Source organism: Anabrus simplex, chromosome 2, assembly GCF_040414725.1.
Source record: "Anabrus simplex isolate iqAnaSimp1 chromosome 2, ASM4041472v1, whole genome shotgun sequence".
NCBI classification, from domain to species: domain Eukaryota; kingdom Metazoa; phylum Arthropoda; class Insecta; order Orthoptera; family Tettigoniidae; genus Anabrus; species Anabrus simplex.
Window position 1 is genome coordinate 430069958 of NC_090266.1, and position 24012 is coordinate 430093969.

Genomic DNA, 24012 nt, shown 5'->3' on the forward strand with positions numbered 1-24012 from the left:
CTAACCATCGTCGCCTTAGTCTCCTAAATCTGTTACCCTCAATGGTCGAGTCCATTATTCTCTTTAGTAACCTATCCTCCTCCATTTGCCTCACAAAACAACCACCAGCCAAGCCGGATTATACGTACAGCTTCATCCATCAAGTTCATTTTAAACTTAGCCTTTATATCTTAATTCCGAGTAGGTACTCTCGTGCCATTGTTCCCACCTGCATTTACCTGCAATCATTCTCGCTACATTCAAGCCAGTTACTTTAAAGTTACATTATGAATAAGATATTCTCAGGCAATCCAGCGTTCACTTCCGTGCAGTAAAGTCAGTCGGAAAAAAGGTCAACGCAAAGATACTAGCGTTCTTCCCTACAAAATAGCTTTGGTCGCAACTGTAATCTCATTGCGTTAGCTTTTTTGAACGTGATTCAATTTTGCTTACTACTCATCATAATATTAAAATAATGCCGGGCTGAATGGCATACACAAAGCAATAATAGTAAGTTTGCGAAACGAACATACGTGAAAACGGGAAATGAAGAGGGAAACTACACCAAAACCCTTCGAGAGTAGGTTGTTATCTCCATTCTACCTGAGACTGAGGTTTGGGAATCAAACTGAAGTCAGCCAGGCGTGAAGACACAATACGAACTTCGCGACCATGGCTGCAGAATGTCAGTACCCTGGTGTGCTAAACGATATACACTGACTGACAGTGACAATGCAACACCAAGGAGGAGTGGTTCGAAAGGGATGAAAGTTGGGGAAAAAACAGAGACGGCACGGATGAATAATTGATGTTTATTTCAAACCGATATGCAGGTTACACAATGCGCACGGCATCGACTCAGTAGGATGTAGGACCACCGCGAGCGGCGATGCACGCAGAAACACGTCGAGGTACAGAGTCAATAAGAGTGCGGATGGTGTCCTGAGGGATTGTTCTCCATTCTCTGTCAACCATTTGCCACAGTTGGTCGTCCGTACGAGGCTGGGGCAGAGTTTGCAAACGGCGTCCAATGAGATCCCACACGTGTTCGATTGGTGAGAGATCCGGAGAGTAGGCTGGCCACGGAAGCATCTGTACACCTCGTAGAGCCTGTTCGGAGATGCGAGCAGTGTGTGGGCGGGCATTATCCTGCTGAAACAGAGCATTGGGCAGCCCCTGAAGGTACGGGTGTGCCACCGGCCGCAGCACATGCTGCACGTAGCGGTGGGCATTTAACGTGCCTTGAATACGCACTAGAGGTGACGTGGAATCATACGCAATAGCGCCCCAAACTATGATGCCGCGTTGTCTAGCGGTAGGGCGCTCCACAGTTACTGCCGGATTTGACCTTTCTCCACGCCGACGCCACACTCGTCTGCGGTGACTATCACTGACAGAACAGAAGCGTGACTCATCGGAGAACACGACGTTCCGCCATTCCCTCATCCAAGTCGCTCTAGCCCGGCACCATGCCAGGCGTGCACGTCTATGCTGTGGAGTCAATGGTAGTCTTCTGAGCGGACGCCGGGAGTGCAGGCCTCCTTCAACCAATCGACGGGAAATTGTTCTGGTCGATATTGGAACAGCCAGGGTGTCTTGCACATGCTGAAGGATGGCGGTTGACGTTGCGTGCGGGGCTGCCACCGCTTGGCGGCGGATGCGCGGATCCTCGCGTGCTGACGTCACTCGGGCTGCGCCTGGACCCCTCGCACGTGCCACATGTCCCTGCGCCAACCATCTTCGCCACAGGCGCTGCACCGTGGACAAATCCCTATGGGTATCGGCTGCGATTTGACGAAGCGACCAACCTGCCCTTCTCAGCCCGATCACCATACCCCTCGTAAAGTCGTCTGTCTGCTGGAAATGCCTCCGTTGACGGCGGCCTGGCATTCTTAGCTATACACGTGTCCTGTGGCACACGACAACACGTTCTACAATGACTGTCGGCTGAGAAATCACGGTACGAAGTGGGCCATTCGCCAACGCCGTGTCCCATTTATCGTTCGCTACGTGCGCAGCACAGCGGCGCATTTCACATCATGAGCATACCTCAGTGACGTCAGTCTACCCTGCAATTGGCATAAAGTTCTGACCACTCCTTCTTGGTGTTGCATTTGCTCTGTCAGTCAGTGTAAATGGCGGACTAGTTAGGACCGATTCCATGGGAATTTCTCTCTTCGATAATGCAATTTTCACTTGTCCGCTTTACTGGCGGTCCATAAATCTCTAGATTTTCCATCTGGATATCAGTTTTTCGCAAGATACACTTAAGAGAAGGGTTATTGTAATTATTGATGGTGTTGAATATTCTGGGTTCGGAGCATAATCAACAACAGCTCTGTGTCTGGTGATCAGTGTGTAATTAGGAAGAAAACGACCATGGTCTTTTGAATTTTGGGATTCTTCCAACATTTTCCGAGAGATGAAATGAGAACCAAGAGAAAATCATGTTAAGGTCGACGGGCAGCGTGGTGTGATCCCACTGGTCCTTCAGACTAACATTCATCACAGTGCTTTAACGCATTGAGCTAGCCAGATTTATTTCAACGGGTGTGTGAAACGTGTACCGCAGTTTAGGGTCTGTTCAATGCAACTACAAATGTACAGACCGAGCAAGTGGCCGTGCGATTTGGGTCGCGCAGCTGTGAGCTTGCATTCGAGAGATAGTGAGTTTGAACTCTGAAGATGGTTTTCCGTGGTTTTCTATTTTCACACCCGGCAAATGCTGAGTCTGTACCTTAATTAAGTTTACGGCCGCTTCGTCCCAAATTCCCTTACCTACCGCATCTGTGTGCGACGTAAAGAAAATTGGAAAAAAAAAATTAAATGCAGGTTTTCTGTGACTTCAGCAACATTGAAGGAAGATATTATCCAATGAGTACACGACTCAGTAGAGCTCTAATCATTCTAGTCGGAAAGGCGAGTCAAGGCATACGGTAATGCTCAAATCAAAATCGCACTAATATGGCAGTTTGCTCTCTGCTGTCATTTCTTGATGGTTACAGTACTTTTGCATCCATCTCTTGGCACAGGCCAGAGCAAAGTGTAGCTTCCACTGAAGTCCCAGTCTCACCCATGGCTGTGACAATATGGAAGCTGAAGGGGTATGGGTGGTGCTGATTAATGACATTCAGAACACAAGCAGTGTGTCTGAGTGTCATGAAAGGTGTTGCTCATAGGGTTAGTTGTGCTACAATAGCACTGTCTGGCCCAGTGAGGAAAGCAATGGCAAACTACCTCACTCCTCATCTTGCCTACTACGCCTCATTTTGGTACTGCCATTGGTTTTTTGTGGTTTCCTTATAACTGCATAGCCTTTGGTGATGCTATTTGTGGATCCAATCAGCCTCTGGGCTGATGACCTAATAGACAGATGGCAGTTTGATTTAAGGGACAAAATAATACAGAGAGTAATGTTTAATTAGTTTCTGGATCTTCACTATTGAAAGGCACTTCTTCAACCCTGTGCTTTGCATAACTGTAAAACTTTTGGTGCAAAGGGAATAATGACGCGTGGTGTTGATGCTGCTGTACTAAGCATACTTATGAAGAGCTCGTTCTTCCTCCCCCATCTCTTTCCATCCTCCCTCCATTCCGACGATATTCCCCGAGTTCAATTTCCGGACGATTAACTTAGGAAGTACAGGTTTTCTGTGGCCTGCGGGGGTTCCCAACAGATCATCAAGATCGATATTGTATCCGTTTCTATATTCCTGGGGGATTAAAACAGAATAGAGGATACTCTATTCCTTTTCAAAGCAGCATCATTTATTCCCCCTTTCTATACATGGATTTCTCCCTACTGAAATAACAACTGTGCGCTAGGAAGCATCTCTCCCTAACAGAAATATTAGATTCATCTTGAAGGAAGTCATATAACCTACTTCTTTTGTTTACTATTTGCTTTACGTCGCACCGACACACACAGGTCTTATGGCGACTATAGGACAGTGGGAAGGAAGGGGCCGTGACATTAAGATACAGCTCCAGCATTTGCCGGGTGATGGGAAACCACGGAAAACCATTTTCATGGCAGCCGACAGTGTGGTTCGAAGCCACTATCTCCCGGATGCAAGCTCACACGCTGCACACCGATAAACAGTAATGGGAAGATCACAGGAAAAAAGTAATTGCACTCGATTACGGTTAATTGAGAAATATTTTATTTACGATTACAAATTACCTTTTCAATAAGTAGCCAGTAGAATTACAATTAATTTAAAGAACACTAGGCTTAAAGAAATAATTTAATTATGTTTCTCTCATTGGGCTGAAATAGTACAAAAGTGTGCAAGGAAAACATACTTCATTTTGTGGTTTACTGAAAAGACGCAACACAGGAGCACTTGAAAAATGCCTGTGTATAATCTTAACAGTCTCGTTGGAACAAGGACGATGTATTCGAACGTACTCGAGAGATATTTTTTTACAAGTTGCTTTACCTCGCACCCACACAAGTCTTATTGGCGACGATGGGATAGAAAATGGCTAAGGGTGGGAAGGAAGTGGCCGTGGCCATAATTAAGGTACAGCCCGAGCATCTGCCTGGTGTGAAAGTGGGAAACCACGTAAAATCATATTCGGGGTTGCCGGCAATGGGTCCACTCTCTCCCGAATGCAAGCGGGTAGCTACGTGACCCAAACCGCACAGCCACTTGCTGTCAAAAATGAGTACTACAGTAGGTTAAAAAGCAAACGAAGCTTGCGGTGTTTTCGTTATTGCTAATATCGTAATAATATCCACAGAAACTCCTGTTGTAAGTGGAATCCGAACCCATATTACGTAACTTTTCGTTTTAAAAATCACACACGACACCGGCCGGAATTCGAACCGTGGCCACTTTGGTGAGAAGCCAGTGATGATGCCCCTCGACTATCATGCCCCCAATGTAAGATAAACTGTCCAGGACAGAGGTAGCCGGACACGAAGATAGCAACTCAAATTTTCGACGTCTTCATGTACCTTAATGGCCTGGACAGAGATGCGTTTGCTTTGCTTTTTTGATGTGCTCAATGCAACTAAAATTCTTTCTACGTATTAATATTAGTATCGATGTGTACAGAACGGACATAATGTTCTATATTTACACTTTTCACTAATTCAAATTAACGCTGTGCGTTTATGAAAAAGTGAGTTAGCCATGCGGTTAGGGTCGCGTAGCCGTGAGCTTTCATTCGGGAGGTGATGGGTTTGAATTCCACCGTCGGCAGCCCGGAGTATGGTTTTCCGTTGTTTCCCCATTATCACACCAAGCAAACGCTGGGGCTGTTCCTTAATTATGGCCACGGCCACTTCCTTCCCACACTTAGACCTTTTCTATCCCTTCCCTATCCTTCCATCGCCGAAATTTGTGTTACTGCGACGTTAAACCACTAGCAAAAAAGTAATTATTAAAAAAATTATCATTAAATCGCAGTGTACAGTCAGAATATATGTTATGTGAACAATATAGTGAATTAATGTAAATACCTTTGTCGTATTTAAATAAGTCATTGATTGAGTCAAGAAGGGACCTACACGTACGCAGCCTAACGAATTCCTGTTGAATTATCTATCACCTGTGGATGTGATGTTTTTTTGTTCTGTGTCGGTAATGATTTACATCTGAAATTCCTATGATGTGATTGTGCTTCGCCCGCCAGCGCGCACGGGCAGATGTATTTATTTCAGGCAGAAAATTGAAATATAATACTGAATTATCTAATAGGGGACTCTTCCAGAAATAAGGAAATTTTCGATTGGCCTGCGTACAATATGCAGTATGTTGATAAATCAGTAGTAATTATACGATTAACTTATAAATATATTTTCATTGCTTTAGCATTATCACTCCAACATTCAGTAAATTACTTATGGACAACCTACTCAGTTGATGTAATAGTAAAGGCATTGCACATGTCGGAGAGGTAATAAAATTTACTAAATTCTAATAGGATTCCTTCAGTTCGTTGCTTTTATGACCCTGAACAATAAAATGACGGAGTTTTAATTAAAACGTTCCTCCCAGCTATGTTTACTCTCTGCGCATTTGGGAGACAGAGGTTTGAAAGGAACAGATTTCTTCTCTCTTTCGCTTTGTATTCCTTCTCCGAATCGGTCCATAAAAGTGGAATTAAATTTAAGCCTTTAGTTGAGCGAGTAATCGTTCTTGAGCACTGATATAAACAAAATAGAAACTCACCATTCGGAAAGCGAACTGCCTTATTTATTTTGTTTCTAATAGTCCTTTGACATTTCCTGAGCAGCAACCAAATTCTCAACTTCTTATATTGTACCAGTGCACCGACTGCTTACAGATTTCCTGATTACGCCAACCGACTGTTCTCACCTGCAGCAACAATATTATTTTTAGACGATCAATTCGCGAATCGCACAACGTACGTAGTTTTGAGTCTCCATCAATAATTAATGAACATCAGAAGATAGGGGAAAGGACAGTTTAACCATACAGTTTCCCTCTTAGGAGATATTCCTAACACAGATCTAAGTAAACAACAATACACAGAATTTACGATTAATAATGAGTTAGGATCGTTCCAATTTGTATTTTTATAAAGGAGATATAAGTACCATCAGTGGATTAAATGTTTTGTGTACACGTTCCTCAATCCAAATGCTTCAAAACAGAGCTACATAAAACGCATTATTGATATCCAACTAGTGATACTGTCGCGAAATATTTATGTTCACAATATAAACCGGTGATTAATGTAGACATCAGCACAGGAGCTATCGCATGTTAGAGAAATTTGGTTAACTGCAGTTCTCCGATGTCTAAAATCAATACACTACAGCATTTCTACCTAAATGGCCCCCGGTGTTGAAAGGTATTATTTGATTCGAATGGTACTATCAATAAGTGAGTGTACTTACAGTCGTTCCAGAGCCATTAGGTCCTGGAAGGCGCCACGTTCAATTGTGTGGATCTGGTTGTCCATCAATTGCCTGTGGACAGAAAACAATAGCTGTAAGTGTCCAGGTATTCAACCATGAGAGGAAATCAAGTAGACTGTATTTCCCATGCCAAGGTATTTAATTAGCGCGGTGGTCATTAACCCGTTACCTACGAGAGAAATTGCAATTTTTCGTTGCTTTGGTAAATTTTGTAAATTGGAACATTTACACTTCTAGTGGTGATCTAAAAACAAAGTATTGTAAGCTTCACTTGTTTCTGTCTACGTACTGAACATTTATATCGGTGGACTAAACTAAGGACTCGGATAACCAACGCCATTCAGTTACAAAGAGAAAGATTTTAATCGGAATATGCAGTATACAGGTACTGTGTACACAAAAAAATCATCTTAGGCAACATGAATGAACGCAGTAATATTCCATAGTATAAATGCAACTTTTGAGTAATAAAGTAAAAAAATACAGGATAATTAACGAATCTTGATTTGTGACTATTAAAGCTCCCGGAATATAAAGCCAAGAATAAAGGCCGAAGTGATTCGTCACGCTGACCACGCCTGTCACCTTGTGAACAAAACACCCTCGGCTGAGCATCGGTCACTGGTAAGCCTAGGCCTATCAAACCTAAAGTGCCATAAGATTTGTTTGGGGCTTAGCTACTAACCATATGTGTTTAACGCCTCTTTAAATGCACCTAATTTATAGTTATAGTGTCTAAAACCCGTACTTTCCAGCTTAAAACGAATTTGAAAAGCGTTACAGTAATTCTAATTAAAAAACGGCTAAATTTCTTGAGATTATTCTTAGGTTACTACTACAAACTATTCAGTCGTGAGCTTTCTGCAATTTTGTTTTGATTAACGAAATGTTCTTTTCCAATGTTGGTCTCTTAACTGACTATTGATAAACTAACCGATAATCAGCCCGGTAGTTCTGGATATTTTTGTTCAGTTTCCTTTCTTGGTCGTACAATCGACTATCAAAAGGAACCAAACCCAAATCCCATGGTGCAAGAGCCCCAAAGTGCAATAGCCAACAAGCGACCACTGCTCGGCCCGAAGGCATGCAGATTACGAGGTGGCTTTCTAGACCGGTATCAAAAGGAAACAATTTATTATTTACAATAATGAAGACATTTGAAACGTTAATACTTTAATGTGTTTCAGTATATTTAAACTACGTCGATGATGACTTCCACAGAATAAGGATTTTAAAAGTAAATTCATCTCTTGCAGTTCAGCACCAAACACAACACAGATTGAATCATCAGTAACTGTAAACTGATTAGTCTAATGCCATAAATTCCATACATTTTCATGAACTAGCAAGTCTGAATTAGAAGGAATGGATTTCGAAACTGAATATTACTTCATTCGACAGAATGTGGTTTAGGAGAACATTATACTAAAAGCAATTTTTCTCAAGAGTGTACATAGAAGAAGTGTGTGAGCAATGGATGAGTACAGAGAAGGTAAACATTTTCTTCTAGATCTTGTGCCACTCAAACGTGTTTACACGCAAGACCAGTAATGAACTTTAGCGACTGATCACGGGCCACATGTACAGTTTAAAAATCATATAAAATGTTGTCTTTTATGGATTATCAGAATGAAGTTTTTAGCTAATACTTTAAAACACATTTATATTGCGTGTTAATAAATTTTGCAACACTTAGAACTATAGATGTGCAAAACTACTCACCCAAAAAAAAAGTGTGGAACTGGTTCTGATCTGATGTTTTGCTGATGTCCGGTGACGTAATTTACCACGCAGAAGTAACGTGGCTAAGTTGTGATTGAACGTTAGCTAGATTCTTTCCTTGCTCTGTGAGAGTAAATCTGCTAATTTCTAGAGGAGAAATGTCCCAGTTGCGAATTTTTAGTAAACTCCGATAGCTTAACCTACCTATCACTTCTAGATGAACATTTGAATGACTTGAACATGGTATTAAAAGACAAGGATAAATTTATTAGTGATGCGTACAGTGCAGTTAAATAATTTCAGTGAAGTTGTTTATTACATCCACTAGAAACTACACTCAGAAATGCATTATAGTAAAGTAACATCAGTTACGGCGGTCACAGAACAATCCTTGGCGGGCCAGATCTGACCCCGGGCCATAGTTTGGGCGGGCCCGCTCTAGACTTCGCAAATACTGTGACGAGTAGTGTAGCACTACTAAATCGTATCCTAGAACAGTCGGTGGGCATTTACGAGTGCTCCAATATGGGAGATGCGTACCAGTAGATTACAGTTACTACTATGTCAAAAAATATCTTACAGTGCAATAGTCCGGTACTCGTGGCGTCTCGTAAGGCCATCAACAGCTAAAAGGACGTTAACCATGTGAAATTACAATCATTGCTTTTATCAACAAGCTGCAAAGCCAGTCGCTGACGAGTCAATGAACAACGCAGGAGAAGCTAGTTAGACACGACTCTGTTGACATGAAATCCCTTCCCTTATAATCCAAATACAGAGTGTCCCAAAAATGTACCAACAATATGAGTAAACACAACACAAGCAATTAATAATGCACAGTAAAGTTTTATGCTTCAGTTTCATGAATGCAAATGAAGACGCTTCTCAGTTGCCACAAATGTTCAAATTGTTGGTTCTCACTATCCAGCCAGTGCTGACAACGTAGACCAGTAGAATCGAAAGCATTCCTAATCATATCAGTTGGTATCTGGGCACATTCTCCTTTAATGGCAGCTGGCTGGTTTTGTACTACAGCCTCGATGTTTAAGCTGACTCCATGAAAATACTGTACGTCGATCGGGGTTAAATCTGGTAAGCATGGAGGGAACTCGATGGTACCTCTTCGACTTATCCCTCTGTTAGCCAGAATTCCATCAAGGTAGACCCCTTAGCACTTTAAAATGAATTTCCTTTCCTTAAATGTTAGTCTTCAATTGTTTTAATCAGTTACACCTGACAGAAAGGTGTTATAAACCGTAAACATTTGTGCACATTTTTGGGACACACTCTACTCTATTTCCAGTCAAGCAACAATGAATGAAAATATCCGTCAGATGTCTAAAACTCCAAAAGTACGAGTTTTCATTGGCACACAAGTAGGAGATTATGTACACACTGTACCAGTTTGCAAAGCACGAAATATCTAAATTTATTAATATCTTCCACCAGATATAAAAGATTGCAATTGGGATGTTCTATCATTTTTATTACGCAGCCCTACACTTTTTAGATAGAACTAATACTTCTGGAGGTATTTGGAAGTATGTGAAAACTGTAATAATCGCGAATATCTCCGTTATTCTTCCGCGCAGGGTAAAAGCGTACGAAAATAAACGAACGGAAATTACATTTTGCACCACTTGTATACAGTTTCTTATACTGCTAATATTAACGAAGAAAACTGACATCTCCTTTCCTGGCCCCCTTAATACCGCTACGCCACTCCGCACTACCACATAATACATAGCCTAGTGCACAACCCAGCCATCCCTGAATATATAATCAGAGTTTCGAGAAATTCCGTTCAGTCGTTTTTCCGTGACGTCGTAACAAACAGACAAACAAACAAACAACAAACAAACAAACACAAACAAACAAACAAACAAACAAACAAACAAACAAACAAACAACAAAAGAAAATAAAAAACAGTGAAACAAAGAAAGACTGATATGAACCAACCTTCAAACTGTTAATGCCTAATCCAAGAACAGAACGTAGTATGAAGCAAAAGTTTGAAGTATACAGACAAAATTATAATTTTATTCTGTGTAGTGTAGAGAGGAATTATTATATTTGTTAAACGTCACATTCAATTGCTGCAGGATTTAAGAGAACGTTGGGCGTCGGAAATTTCCTCCACAAGAATTCTTCAACGTGCTGGAAGCCAGTGAGAGGATTATTATCATCATTATTATTATCATCATTATTATAATGATTATTCCACTTTTCACACACTGTGGGTCGCGGGTGCGAGCTGTGTCACATGAAATTTCGTCCCTGCTTTACGGCTGGATCCCCTTCCTGACTGCAAACCTATGTGAAGGTATGTAATCACGATTTCGTGTTTCTATGGTGGTTGGTAGTGTGATTTGTCTGATTATGAAGGGAAGAGTGTTGGGTAAAATACAAACACCCAGTTCCCGAACCAGGAGATTAATCAGACGTGAATAAGATCTCCGACCAGGCCCGGGAATTGAACACGGGACCCTCTGAACAGAAGGCCTCAACGATAACCATTCGATCAAGGAGTCAGACATTAATATTAATGTTATTATTATTATTATTATTATTATTATTATTATTATTATTATTACCGAAAGGATAGGAGGTGGGGAAAAGCAGCAGAGCCGAAGGTCTGGACAAACAATGATTACAAGAGAAAATTTAAATTTTGAATATATTTCCTAAACTTTCCTTCCTCTGCTTATTTTATTTTTCTTAATTAAATAATAATAATAAATATTCGGAAAACCATAACAACAACTCACTGAGGTTCAATGTTGCTTGGGAAAAAGAGCTCCCAATTGTATCACGTCCGGTAAGACTTCACAATACCAGACTCCCTTTATATACAAATACCTTTGAGTCTTTACTAAAATAGACACGGTTTAATTAACGTTTCACTGGGAGATCGAACTCCCAAACAGCAAGACCTTTAGAGCCTAATATTTAAGGCACCTTCTTAATTTATACTGAAGTAACTGGTTAGGTATATGGGCGGAAGTATATGAGAATTACTTTTACGCTAAGCAGTGGAGAGCGCAAACACAGCGTCAAGGTACATACAATATACACAGAGTTCAAACATGGCCAGTGGAAGCGAAATACGAAGTGCTAGGCAAGTAAAAGCCAAGCGTGGATGGTACATACATAGGAGGAAGAAAAATACGGCAGAGTATGCTTTAGCAAAAAAAAGTCAAGTGTTGAGAGCAGGACCATAAGCGGATAAACAAGTACACCAAATATCAGTTAACTTAAATAGATGTATTGTGACAGAATAATTAAGCAAACAAGTTTTAAACTGTAAAACACCAAATAGAATATCACCGTTCTTTTAGAGGTAACTTAAAGAACAATTTTACATATAGCGTTTGTTCCGCTACCTGTGTACCGATATTACATTCTCTACATTTCAACAGAGCTACATTTCAGATTTAAAATTGAACAGTTTCTTCCAAACCACTTTTTATACAATTAAGAAGAAAGCCTTTGTGAACTCTCGAACTATACAATCATAGATAAAAGTGGAACATTTACAGAAACTCAAAATATTCACAACGGGAAAAATATCCTCATGTTAGGAGGAAATTCAACAAAACCAATCCAAATTATTGGAATGAGACTGACTTGGAAACACTGTGCCAAGAGGGCCTTTTACAAGAAGTTCCTTAACTGACTTCTGGAGAATGGGTCATTTTTTTTCAAAGATATATTTGGTCAAATAAGAATCGAAAATTTACAGTCTTCATTTTTGTATACACACATTTCACTTCAATGAAATCATGAACTGCGTTAAAATTCAAGATGTCTAACGTATGGCGTGTTGATAGTAATAAGAACAAGAGAAATAATTGTTCATTTTGAGAAGAGAGTGTGTGTTCATGGCGAAACTTTGATTTAACAAGTTTATCAGTGTACACATTTCATTCATTTGACCATGTTGAGTTATTTTCTCTTTTATGTAAATTAAATCATTAAACTTTACTTGATATTCAATCATTTATAAATGTAGTTTGATGACTAGATCCTCTGGCATTTAAATCCAGCTTAGTTTCGGTAGATTGTTATTTTATTCCATTTAAATTTGCGTCCTTTGAACGATAGGAAAGTTAGTCCATTTTTATTCAATTTCAGTCAATTTTATAATTTTTGCTTAATTTCATGTTTTTGCTAATAAAGTTTATTCATTTCATTTAAATCAGTCTTGGGTAACGTCATTTGGTAGCTAGCTTGACCCGTAGTTATCTATTTCCATCCCTCATCAGTCCTGGTACGAGGAAACAACGGACGGTCCAACCCTGAGGTAAGAATCTACGTGTGCGGTGAGTATCTTTCCTTTCAGCAGCCGAGGCAAGAGTCTACAAGAGGATCACCGCCACATATGCCTTTAAAAGGGCACATTACCTTTACATTAAAATACCTTTACACCATTTGATACTCGCTGCCCTTAATTCAGAAGGTAGCAATACACAACAGATGGGTCAGAAGGATACAGAAAAAACAGGAGCCGAAGCTCATACTAGACGGCCAAGAAAGAAAAAAATAAATAAATAAATAAGAGGTCAACAGGAAAGCCGAGAACAAACTAGAACGGGATGCTGAACCCAATCAAGCAATCCCGTGACATGACTTGCCATAAAGCCTAATGGCTACCGAGCTCGATAGCTGCAGTCGCTTAAGTGCGACCAGTATCCAGTATTCGGGAGATAGTGGGTTCGAACCCCACTGTCGGCAGCCCTGAAGATTGTTTTCCGTGGTTTCCTATTTTCACACTAGGCAAATGCTGGGACTGTACCTTAATTAAGGCCCCGGCCGCTTCCTTCCCAGTCCTAGCCCTTCCCTGTCCCATCGTCGCCATAATAAGTGAAGCTAATTCGAAAGGACAAAAATGTACAAAATGGTGGTGACTTGACCTGTCCGTAATTGGTCACATGTATCGCGTCTTCCACGGTATCGTGATTACTCTTCTTGGGTCAGTCCGATGTGCAATTCTCCTGCGACATCTGCAGGAGTGGACGTAGTTTTTATAGTGCATTAACATTTCGGTGTCTCGTCGCCATAAGACCTATCTGTGTCGGTGCGACGTAAAGCAGATTGTTAAAAAAAAACGTAAAAATATTTAGGGAAATGGACTCCGCTCTACATAAATTGGTACCTACAATGTTTTAAAGATGGGCCTTACTCCCTCTTGTTTGATTTTTGCATTGTATCGGAAAACCAATAACAGGCAATGTGTACATAAAATTGCTGTAAGAAGTTGAGTAAGATACGACTAAAAGATATCTACTGTAATCCCTAGCAAGTTCAAGAAAAAATAGGTGCAGCTGTTTCATCCGATATATTGAACAATATACACTATATCCAAAGGACAGCACACTGATGAAAGTTTGAGAGAGTCTCTAGGTAATCACCCCGACCGTTCAGACCTGTCCGCAAGCTAATCAAGTTTCTCTCTACCCTCCACAATTTTAGCTGCCGGGTCCTGATTTGACCCCTCTTCCTCACCATCAGGAACCACTTGATCAGTGATGAAACGCTGACAGTTCAGGACTTTCTTCAGCAGACCAAAGACATTATTATCCCAAGGGGAGATATATACCTTGGCTGTAAGGCGGGTGAATCATAAGAGCTCAGCGAAAACAGTACGACTGGCCATTGTTGTGTTGGCAGATTGTTAACGTGCGTTATCATGGAGCACAAGCTCACCACATGACATTTTTCCCGGTCAAGACAGCTTTGCACAGAAATTGAATAATGCCACGTACAGGTCTATTTTCGAGAGTTGGAGTTTGACGTTGGAAAATGGCGTGTTGTTGTCATGGTAACGTGTGCGACATTGACACATTTATGGCGCTAAACGGGGCGTTTATTTGTCATTAGTAATCTGATGTCCTTTCCCCGCAAATCCTGTTTTGTACTCGTTCAGAGTTATGTTGTTTTTTCATTGTGTGTGCATGTAGTATTTATATTAGCAGGATGTTTTTATTTCATTCCACGAGTTCAGTTATTCTTTTCACTACTACTAATAATAATAATTAGTTTACCATTAGTTTGCTCATAGGCATTAACTGAAAGTTATTTTTAGGTTAGCTTAAGATAGTATAGGATCATGTATTTTTCACACGTGAATTTAGTGTGAATATTTTTAGGTTAGGTTAGTTTAAGATAGGATCGTGTGTGCTTTCACCTGTGAATCTAATGTGAATACTTTTAGGTTAGGTTAGTTAAGGGAGGATAGGATCGTATGTGTTTTCACCTGTGGATTTAATGTGAGTAGTGTATTATTGAAAATATATGAATCTTTTTAAAAAGAATTAACCACGACTTTCAAATCAACGAGAGTCCGTGAGAGGTACTTGGCAATGTTTAGTTTTGGCAACATTGTTTGGTGGTGTTTGTGTATTTTATGTAGTTCAGCGCTTTTCTATTCAACTGTCAGACTCCAGCACTGGAAAAAAGGAGTATAGTATTCGTTTGGAGATAATAGTTAAACACCAATGTTGCTTTAAAAAAATTTTTCTACTTAGCGGACGCGCGTTTCAGACTGACCACGTTCTGATGTTTTACTACAAACACAAAATGCTGGCACCTCTTGGCTGTCCCGTCAGATATTTGCAGAGTTGCCAGAGTAGTATAATTGGGTGGATCGGCGGCCTCCTCCTCCCGCGGCGCGGGAAATTTGAATTTTGGCGGGAAATTTGAATTTTGGCGGGAGATTTGAATTTGTAAACATAGCCACGTGCTTTTTGACAGCTGTCATCGACAACAACGCATCGCTAACCTCACTGCTGCCATCTTGACGGGCCTAAACCTCACTAGTGCCAACTTAACCTAACTAGCGTGAGGTAAACAAATCCACGTGCTTTTTGACAGCCACGTGCTTTTTGACAGACAACAACGCATCGCTAACCTCAGTACTGCCATCTTGACGGGCCTAAACCTCAGTAGTGCCAACTTAACCTAACTAGCATGAGGTAAACAAAGCCACGTGTTTTTTGACAGCCACGTGCTTTTTGACAGATTTGTAAACAAAGCCACGTGCGTTTTGACAGACAACAACGCATCGCTAACCTCAGTACTGCCATCTTGACGGGTCTAAACCTTAGTGGTACCAACTTAACCTAACTAGCGCGTGGTAAACAAAGCCACGTGCTTTTTGACAGCTGTCACCCGCCATCTTTAATCCAGAGAGAACAGTGCTGCCCTCTTTAGCTACTTACCTTTGACAACTGTCATCCGCCATCTTTAATCTAGAGAGAACAATACTGCCCTCTATGTAGTGGCGGCAAATTCCACATGCTCTTGTTTGGAAACAAAGCCACGTGCAGCTGTCATCCGCCATCTTTGAGCACCGTGCTGCCCTCTTTAGCTACTTACCTTTGAAATGTGGTACGTCATCCGCCATCTTGCATCGCAAACCTCAGTGCTGCACTCTATGTAGTGACGACAAATTCCACGTGCTCTTGTTTGGAAACAAACCTATGCGCTTTTTGTCAGCTATCATCCGCCATCTTTAATCTAGTGAGCACCGTGCTGCCCTCTATGTGGTGGTGGTAAATTCTACACGCTTTACAAACCCATGTGCTTTTCTGACAGCTGTCATCCGCCACCAGAGAGAACAGTGCTACCCGGTGGCGGCAAATTCCACGTGCTCTTGTTTGGAAACAAAGCCATGTGCTTTTTTGACAGCAGCCATCTTTAATCACCGTGCTGCCCGGTGGCGGTAAATTCCACGTGCTTTACAAACCCATGTGATTTTCTGACAGCTGTCATCCGCCATCTTTAATCCAGAGAGAACAGTGCTGCCCTCTTTATGGCTACTACCTTAAGCACGTAGTAGCGGGCAATTTGAAAAGTTCTGTTAGCTATCATCCGCCATCTTTGAGCACCGTGCTGCCATATTTAGTTGAAATGTGGTGGCGGATAATTTGAAAAATGCTTTTTGACAGCAGCTATCTTTGAGCACCGTGCTACCCTCTTTGTGGTGGCGGTAAATTCCACGTGCTTTACAAACCCATGTGATTTTCTGACAGCTGTCATCCGCCATCTTTAATCCAGAGAGAACAGTGCTGCCCTCTTTATGGCTACTACCTTAAGCATGTAGTAGCGGGCAATTTGAAAAGTTCTGTTAGCTATCATCCGTCATCTTTGAGCGCCGTGCTGCCATCTTTAGTTGAAATGTGGTGGCGGATAATTTGAAAAATGCTTTTTGACAGCAGCTATCTTTGAGCACCGTGCTACCCTCTATGTGGTGGCGGCAAATTCTACATGCTTTACAAACCCACGCGCTTTTTTGACAGCCATCTTTAAGCAACAGAGTACAGTGCTGCCCTCTTTGTTGTGGCGGCAAATTCCACGTGCTCTACAAAGCCACATGCTCTTTTGACAGCTGTCACCCGCCGTCTTTAACCAACAGAGCACTATGCTGCGGGCAATTTCGTTAGCTGTCATCCGACATCTTTAATGAACAGAGCACCGTGCTGCCCTCATGCGGGGCAATTTCGTTAGCTGTCATCCGACATCTTTGAGCACCGTGCTGCTCTCTGTAGTAGCGGGTAATTTGAAAAGTTCTGTTAGCTGTCATCCGCCATCTTTGAGCACCGTGCTGCCCGGTGGCGGCAAATTCCACGTGCTACGCGCAGCTGTCATCCGCCATCTTACATCGCAAACCTCAGTGCTACACTCTATGTGGTGGCGGATAATTTTAAAAAGAAAAATTCTACAGCAGCCATCTCTCGACGCTAATTATACAAGATGGTGGCTATACATGACTCCTTAAAGGTGCTTATGCAAGATGATCGCTATACATAGACGCCCTTGGGATGCTTGCGCAAGATGGCGGTTATACAAGGCTCCTTATGAGGGATGCTTGCGCGAGATGGTGGTTGCTCTTATGAGGCGGCTTAAGGATCCTTGGCTAGAGACGCCTTAAGGATGCTTGCGCAAGATGGCGGATGCAAGATGGCGGCTATACATAGCTCCTTATGAGACAGCTAGTACTCGATACAACATGTGATCAGAACATTGATTGATGTGTTCAGAACACAAAATAAGTAGAATCGAACACTGTACTCGATACAACATGTGATTAAAACATTGTGTGGTGTGTTCAGAACACTACATAAGTAGAATCGAACGCTGTATTAGGGGATACCTTTGTTTAGATTGAAACATAACAAGACTAGAATTGAACACTGCACATTGATTGATGTGTTCAGAACACAAAATAAGTAGAATCGAACACTGTACTCGATGTCGTTAACTTCAACATGTGATTAAAACATTGTCTGGTGTGTTCAGAACACTACATAAGTAGAATCGAACGCTGTACAACATGTTAGGGGATACCTTTGTTCTAAGAAGATCAGATTGAAACATAACAAGACTAGAATTGAACACTGCACTCGATGTCGTTACATGCGATCAGAACAATGATTGATGTGTTCAGATCACTAAACAAGTAGAACCGAACACTGTACAACATGTTAGGGGATACCTTTGTTCTAAGAAGATCAGCTTGAAACATAACAAGACTAGAATTGAACACTGCACTCGATACAACATGTAATCAGAACATTGATTGATGTGTTCAGATCACGAAACAAGTAGAACCGAACACTGTACAACATGTTAGGGGATACCTTTGTTTAGATTGAAACTAACAAGACTAGAATCGAACACTGCACTCGATGTCGTTACATGTGATCCGATACAACATGTTAGGGGATACCTTTATCCTAAGAACCGAACACTGTACAACATGTTAGGGGATACCTTTGTTTAGATTGAAACTAACAAGACTAGAATCGAACACTGCACTCGATGTCGTTACATGTGATCCGATACAACATGTTAGGGGATACCTTTGTTTAGATTGAAACATAGCAAGCCTAGAATCGAACATTGTTTGATGTGTTCAGTACAACTTCAATGATTAACACACACACTGTGCACATATTGCATAGCTAAAAACACACTGTGCACATATCGCATACCTAACACTTCAAATGATTTGCTTAGTACGAAAATAAAAAATCTATACCGCGTAGCTAACTCGTTCATCACACTGCTAAGACGCTTAGTAATTGTGAATACACTCATACGAAAATCAAGAAAGCACACTGCGTAGCCAACTCGCTCGGCTCACTCGCTTAGTAATTGCAACACACACGGATAAGAATGTTCCGAACTACTTACATGTTTTTTAAGGGGGGTGAAAGATCATAAATTATATGTACACATGTTGTCTCCTCCAAGTTGTAAGATGAAATAGACGCAGTACTGCGAGTTTCCGCTCTAGCTGGCGAACGGAAGTAGCATGATATCTCAGCAAAAAATAATACGCGTGAGCTTGCAAGTCAGACAAAATGATGGATACCGCGATTTAAATCCTGGCAACTTATGCCGTCGGGAAGGGCATCCGACTAGATCATGTAATGACGATCGCGCAGGTCCCTCGCCTAGCATTTACGGCTTCCAGTTCGAACCCGCTATCCCCCGAAGTAGTGAGAATGATTGAAGAGTGTTGAGTGTGATTCATTTGTCGGATGGAGGCGTTAAGCTGTGTGCAGGCTTCTTCGGTAGGAGTAGGCTATGTCGGGATATCGATTTAAAATCCTAGTCAGGAAGGGTAACCGGTCGTATAAAACTATGGTGTGAGGCGGGTTGTGCAAAAAAGCCAGCATTAAGTAAGGGCTGTTGATAGGGGGTGTTAAACCTTGTGCAGGCTCCTTCGAAAATGATTTTTGAGTACAAGACGTTGATGGTGATTCATTTGTCGGATGGAGGTAATAAGCCTTGTGCTGGCTTCTTCAGTAGGAGTAGGCTATGTCGGAACATCGATTTAAAATCCTAGTCAGAAAGGGCAACCGGTCGTGTAAAACTACTAAGAGGCGGGGTGTGCAAAAAAGCTAGCAATAAGTAAGGGCTGTTGATGGGGGGGTGTTAAACCTTGTGCAGACTCCTTCGAAAATGATTTTTTGAGTACAAGACGTTGAGGGTGATTCATTTGTCGGATGGAGGCAATAAGCCTTGCGCAGGCTTCTTCGGTAGGAGTAGGCTAGAATCGAACTCGGACCTCCGGGGGTAGCAGCTAATCACACTAACTACTACACCACAGAGGAGGACTATTTCAGAATATTTTACAACCTTAATTGGTACTGTGTTTTAAGAGCTTACATGGGCTGAATGCTACTCAGCTAAGAAGACGTTCGTGAGTTACAAGTCGCTTATCAGCTAATGTCTTCGTCCAAGGTTACTACTACAGCCGGAAGATACGTGTACAATTTCAGCCAACACATGCATTCCGCGGCTCGCTCTGCGCTGATACGACTTCAAGGACAGTAGAACAAACCCATAGCCTACAGTATGCATGCCTCTCACCCGGTAGTCTCGGGTTCGATTCTCTTGGGAATAAAAATGTGTTTAAATCGCAAGAATTTGTTGAGTTGTCCTTCCTGACACAAAACTAGCAGTATCTAACCTCTTACACTATAGTTTTCAACCGGTTGCCCTTCCTGACGCCAAAGAACTCGGATTAAGAATCTGTTTTGTTTTAAGACTAGTTGTCCTTCCGGATTAAAATTGGCAGTATCTAAGCTCTTACATCATACGCTATTGTTTTCGACCAGTTGCCCTTCCTGACAACTCGGATTAAGAATCTGTCGAGAATCGGGGGTTTTACAGCTAGATTTTAAATCGCTGTATCACGAACTATTGTTTTACTGCCGGATGCCCTTCCTGACTAAGATTTTAAATCGCAAGAATTTGTTTTAAGACTCAAGTCTTGTTATGTTTCTTTTATAATCTGCAAGTCTAAACAAGCATATCGCTGCACACTCTTACCTTCGCGATGCGTGTTCGATAATTGTTTTCGACCGGTTGCCCTTCCTGACGTCAAAGAACTCGGATTTAGAATCTGTCGAGAATCGGGGGTTTTACAGCTAGATTTTAAATCGCAGTATCACGAACTATTGTTTTACTACCGGATGCCCTTCCTGACTAAGATTTTAAATCGCAAGAATTTGTTTTAAGACTCAAGTCTTGTTATGTTTCTTTCGTAATCTGCAAGTCTAAACAAGCATATCGCTGCACACTCTTGCCTTCACGATGCGTGTTCGATAATTGTTTTCAACCAGTAGCCCTTCCTGACAACTCGGATTAAGAATCTGTCGAGAATCGGGGGATATACAGCTAGATGCACTTCTTAGATTTTAAATCACGAACTATTGTTTTACTGCTGGATGTCCTTCCTGACTAAGATTTTAAATCGCAAGGATTTGTTTTAAGACTCAAGTCTTGTTATGTTTCTTGCGTAATCTGCAAGTCTAAACAAGCATATCGCTGCACACTCGTGCCTTTACGATGCGTGTTCGATAATTGTTTTCAACCGGTTGCCCTTCCTGACGTCAAAGAACTCGGATTAAGAATCTGTCGAGAATCGGGGGTTTTACTGCTAGATTTTAAATCGCAGTATCACGAACTATTGTTTTACTACTGGATGCCCTTCCTGACTAAGATTTTAAATCGCAAGGATTTGTTTTATGACTCAAGTCTTGTTATGTTTCTTTTATAATCTGCAAGTCTAAACAAGCATATCGCTGCACACTCTTACCTTCGCGATGCGTGTTCGATAATTGTTTTCGACCGGTTGCCCTTCCTAACGTCAAAGAACTCGGATTTAGGATCTGTCGAGAATCGGGGGATATACAGCTAGATGCACTTCTTAGATTTTAAATCACGAACTATTGTTTTACTGCTGGATGCCCTTCCTGACTAAGATTTTAAATCGCAAGAATTTGTTTTAAGACTCAAGTCTTGTTATGTTTCTTTCGTAATCTGCAAGTCTAAACAAGCATATCGCTGCACACTCGTGCCTTTACGATGCGTGTTCGATAATTGTTTTCGACCGGTTGCCCTTCCTGACGTCAAAGAACTCGGATTTAGAATCTGTCGAGAATCGGGGGTTTTACAGCTAGATTTTAAATCGCAGTATCACGAACTATTGTTTTACTACCGGATGCCCTTCCTGACTAAGATTTTAAATCGCAAGAATTTGTTGAGTTGCTCTTCCTGACGCAAAACTAGCAGTATCTAGCCTCTTACATCATACACTATAGTTTTCGACCGGTTGCCCTTAAAGGACGTCAAAGAACTCGGATTAAGAATCTGTCGAGAATCGGGGGTTTTACAGCTAGATTTTAAATCGCAGTATCACTACAGCCGGATGCCCTTCCTGACTGAGATTTTAAATCGCAAGAATTTGTTGAGTTGCCCTTCCTGACGCAAAACTGGCAGTATCTACCCTCTTACATCATACACTATTGTTTTCATTCGGTTGCCCTTCCTGACGTCAAAGAACTCGGATTAAGAATCTGTCGAGAATCGGGGGTTTTACAGCTAGATGCTCTTCTTACATTGTAAATCACTGTATCACTACAGCCGGATGCCCTTCCTGACTAAGATTTTAAATCGCAAGAATTTGTTGAGTTGCCCTTCCTGACGCAAAACTGGCAGTATCTAGCCTCTTACATCATACACTATAGTTTTCGACCGGTTGCCCTTCCTGACGTCAAAGAACTCGGATTAAGAATCTGTTTTGTTTTAAGACTAGTTGTCCTTCCTGATGCAAAATTGGCAGTATCTAACCTCTTACATCATACACTATTGTTTTCGACCAGTTGCCCTTCCTGACAACTCGGATTAAGGATCTGTCGAGAATCGGGGATTTACAGCTAGATGCTCTTCTTAGATTTTAAATCGCTGTATCACGAACTATTGTTTTACAGCCGGATGCCCTTCCTGACGCAAAACTAAGATTTTAAATCGCAAGAATTTGTTGAGTTGCCCTTCCTGACGCAAAACTGGCAGTATCTAGCCTCTTACATCATACACTATAGTTTTCGACCGGTTGCCCTTCCTGACGTCAAAGAACTCGGATTAAGAATCTGTCGAGAATCGGGGGTTTTACAGCTAGATGTTCTTCTTAGATTTTAAATCGCTGTATCATTACAGCCGGATGCCCTTCCTGACTAAGATTTTAAATCGCAAGAATTTGTTGAGTTGCTCTTCCTGACGCAAAACTAGCAGTATCTAGCCTCTTACATCATACACTATAGTTTTCGACCGGTTGCCCTTCCTGACGTCAAAGAACTGGGATTAAGAATCTGTCGAGAATCGGGGGTTTTACAGCTAGATGCTCTTCTTAGATTTTAAATCGCTGTATCACTACAGCCGGATGCCCTTCCTGACTAAGATTTTAAATCGCAAGAATTTGTTGAGTTGCTCTTCCTGACGCAAAACTAGCAGTATCTAGCCTCTTACATCATACACTATTGTTTTCGACCGGTTGCCCTTCCTGACGTCAAAGAACTGGGATTAAGAATCTGTCGAGAATCGGGGAGTTACAGCTAGATGCTCGCCGGATACCCTTCCCGACGGCATAAGTTGCCAGGATTTGAATCGCGGTATCCATCATTGTGTCTGACTTGCAAGCTCACGCGTATTATTTTTTGCTGAGATATCATGCTACTTCCGTTCGCCAGCTAGAGCGGAAACTCGCAGTACTGCGTCTATTTCATCTTACAACTTGGAGGAGACAACATGTGTACATATAATTTATGATCTTTCACCCCCCTTAAAAAACATGTAAGTATCTCGGAACATTCTTATCCGTGTGTGTTGCAATTACTAAGCGAGTGAGCCGAGCGAGTTGGCTACGCAGTGTGCTTTCTTGATTTTCGTATGAGTGTATTCACAATTACTAAGCGTCTTAGCAGTGTGATGAACGAGTTAGCTACGCGGTATAGATTTTTTTAATTTTCGTACTAAGCAAATCATTTGAAGTGTTAGGTATGCGATATGTGCACAGTGTGTTTTTAGCTATGCAATATGTGCACATTGTGTGTGTTAATCATTGAAGTTGTACTGAACACATCAAACAATGTTCGATTCTAGGCTTGCTATGTTTCAATCTAAACAAAGGTATCCCCTAACATGTTGTATCGGATCACATGTAACGACATCGAGTGCAGTGTTCGATTCTAGTCTTGTTAGTTTCAATCTAAACAAAGGTATCCCCTAACATGTTGTACAGTGTTCGGTTCTTAGGATAAAGGTATCCCCTAACATGTTGTATCGGATCACATGTAACGACATCGAGTGCAGTGTTCGATTCTAGTCTTGTTAGTTTCAATCTAAACAAAGGTATCCCCTAACATGTTGTACAGTGTTCGGTTCTACTTGTTTCGTGATCTGAACACATCAATCAATGTTCTGATTACATGTTGTATCGAGTGCAGTGTTCAATTCTAGTCTTGTTATGTTTCAAGCTGATCTTCTTAGAACAAAGGTATCCCCTAACATGTTGTACAGTGTTCGGTTCTACTTGTTTAGTGATCTGAACACATCAATCATT

General features: G+C 41.4%; 1 protein-coding gene across 1 annotated transcript in view; it reads right to left on the reverse strand.

Annotated features, from left to right (window-relative positions):
- Positions 1-24012, reverse strand: part of sli (slit guidance ligand) — a 1279943-nt gene that overhangs the window by 1224912 nt on the left and 31019 nt on the right. Inside the window, exon 2 of the mRNA XM_067140837.2 lies at positions 6854-6925. Coding sequence (XP_066996938.1) covers positions 6854-6925 — 72 coding nt within the window. The remainder of the gene's footprint in view (positions 1-6853; positions 6926-24012) is intronic.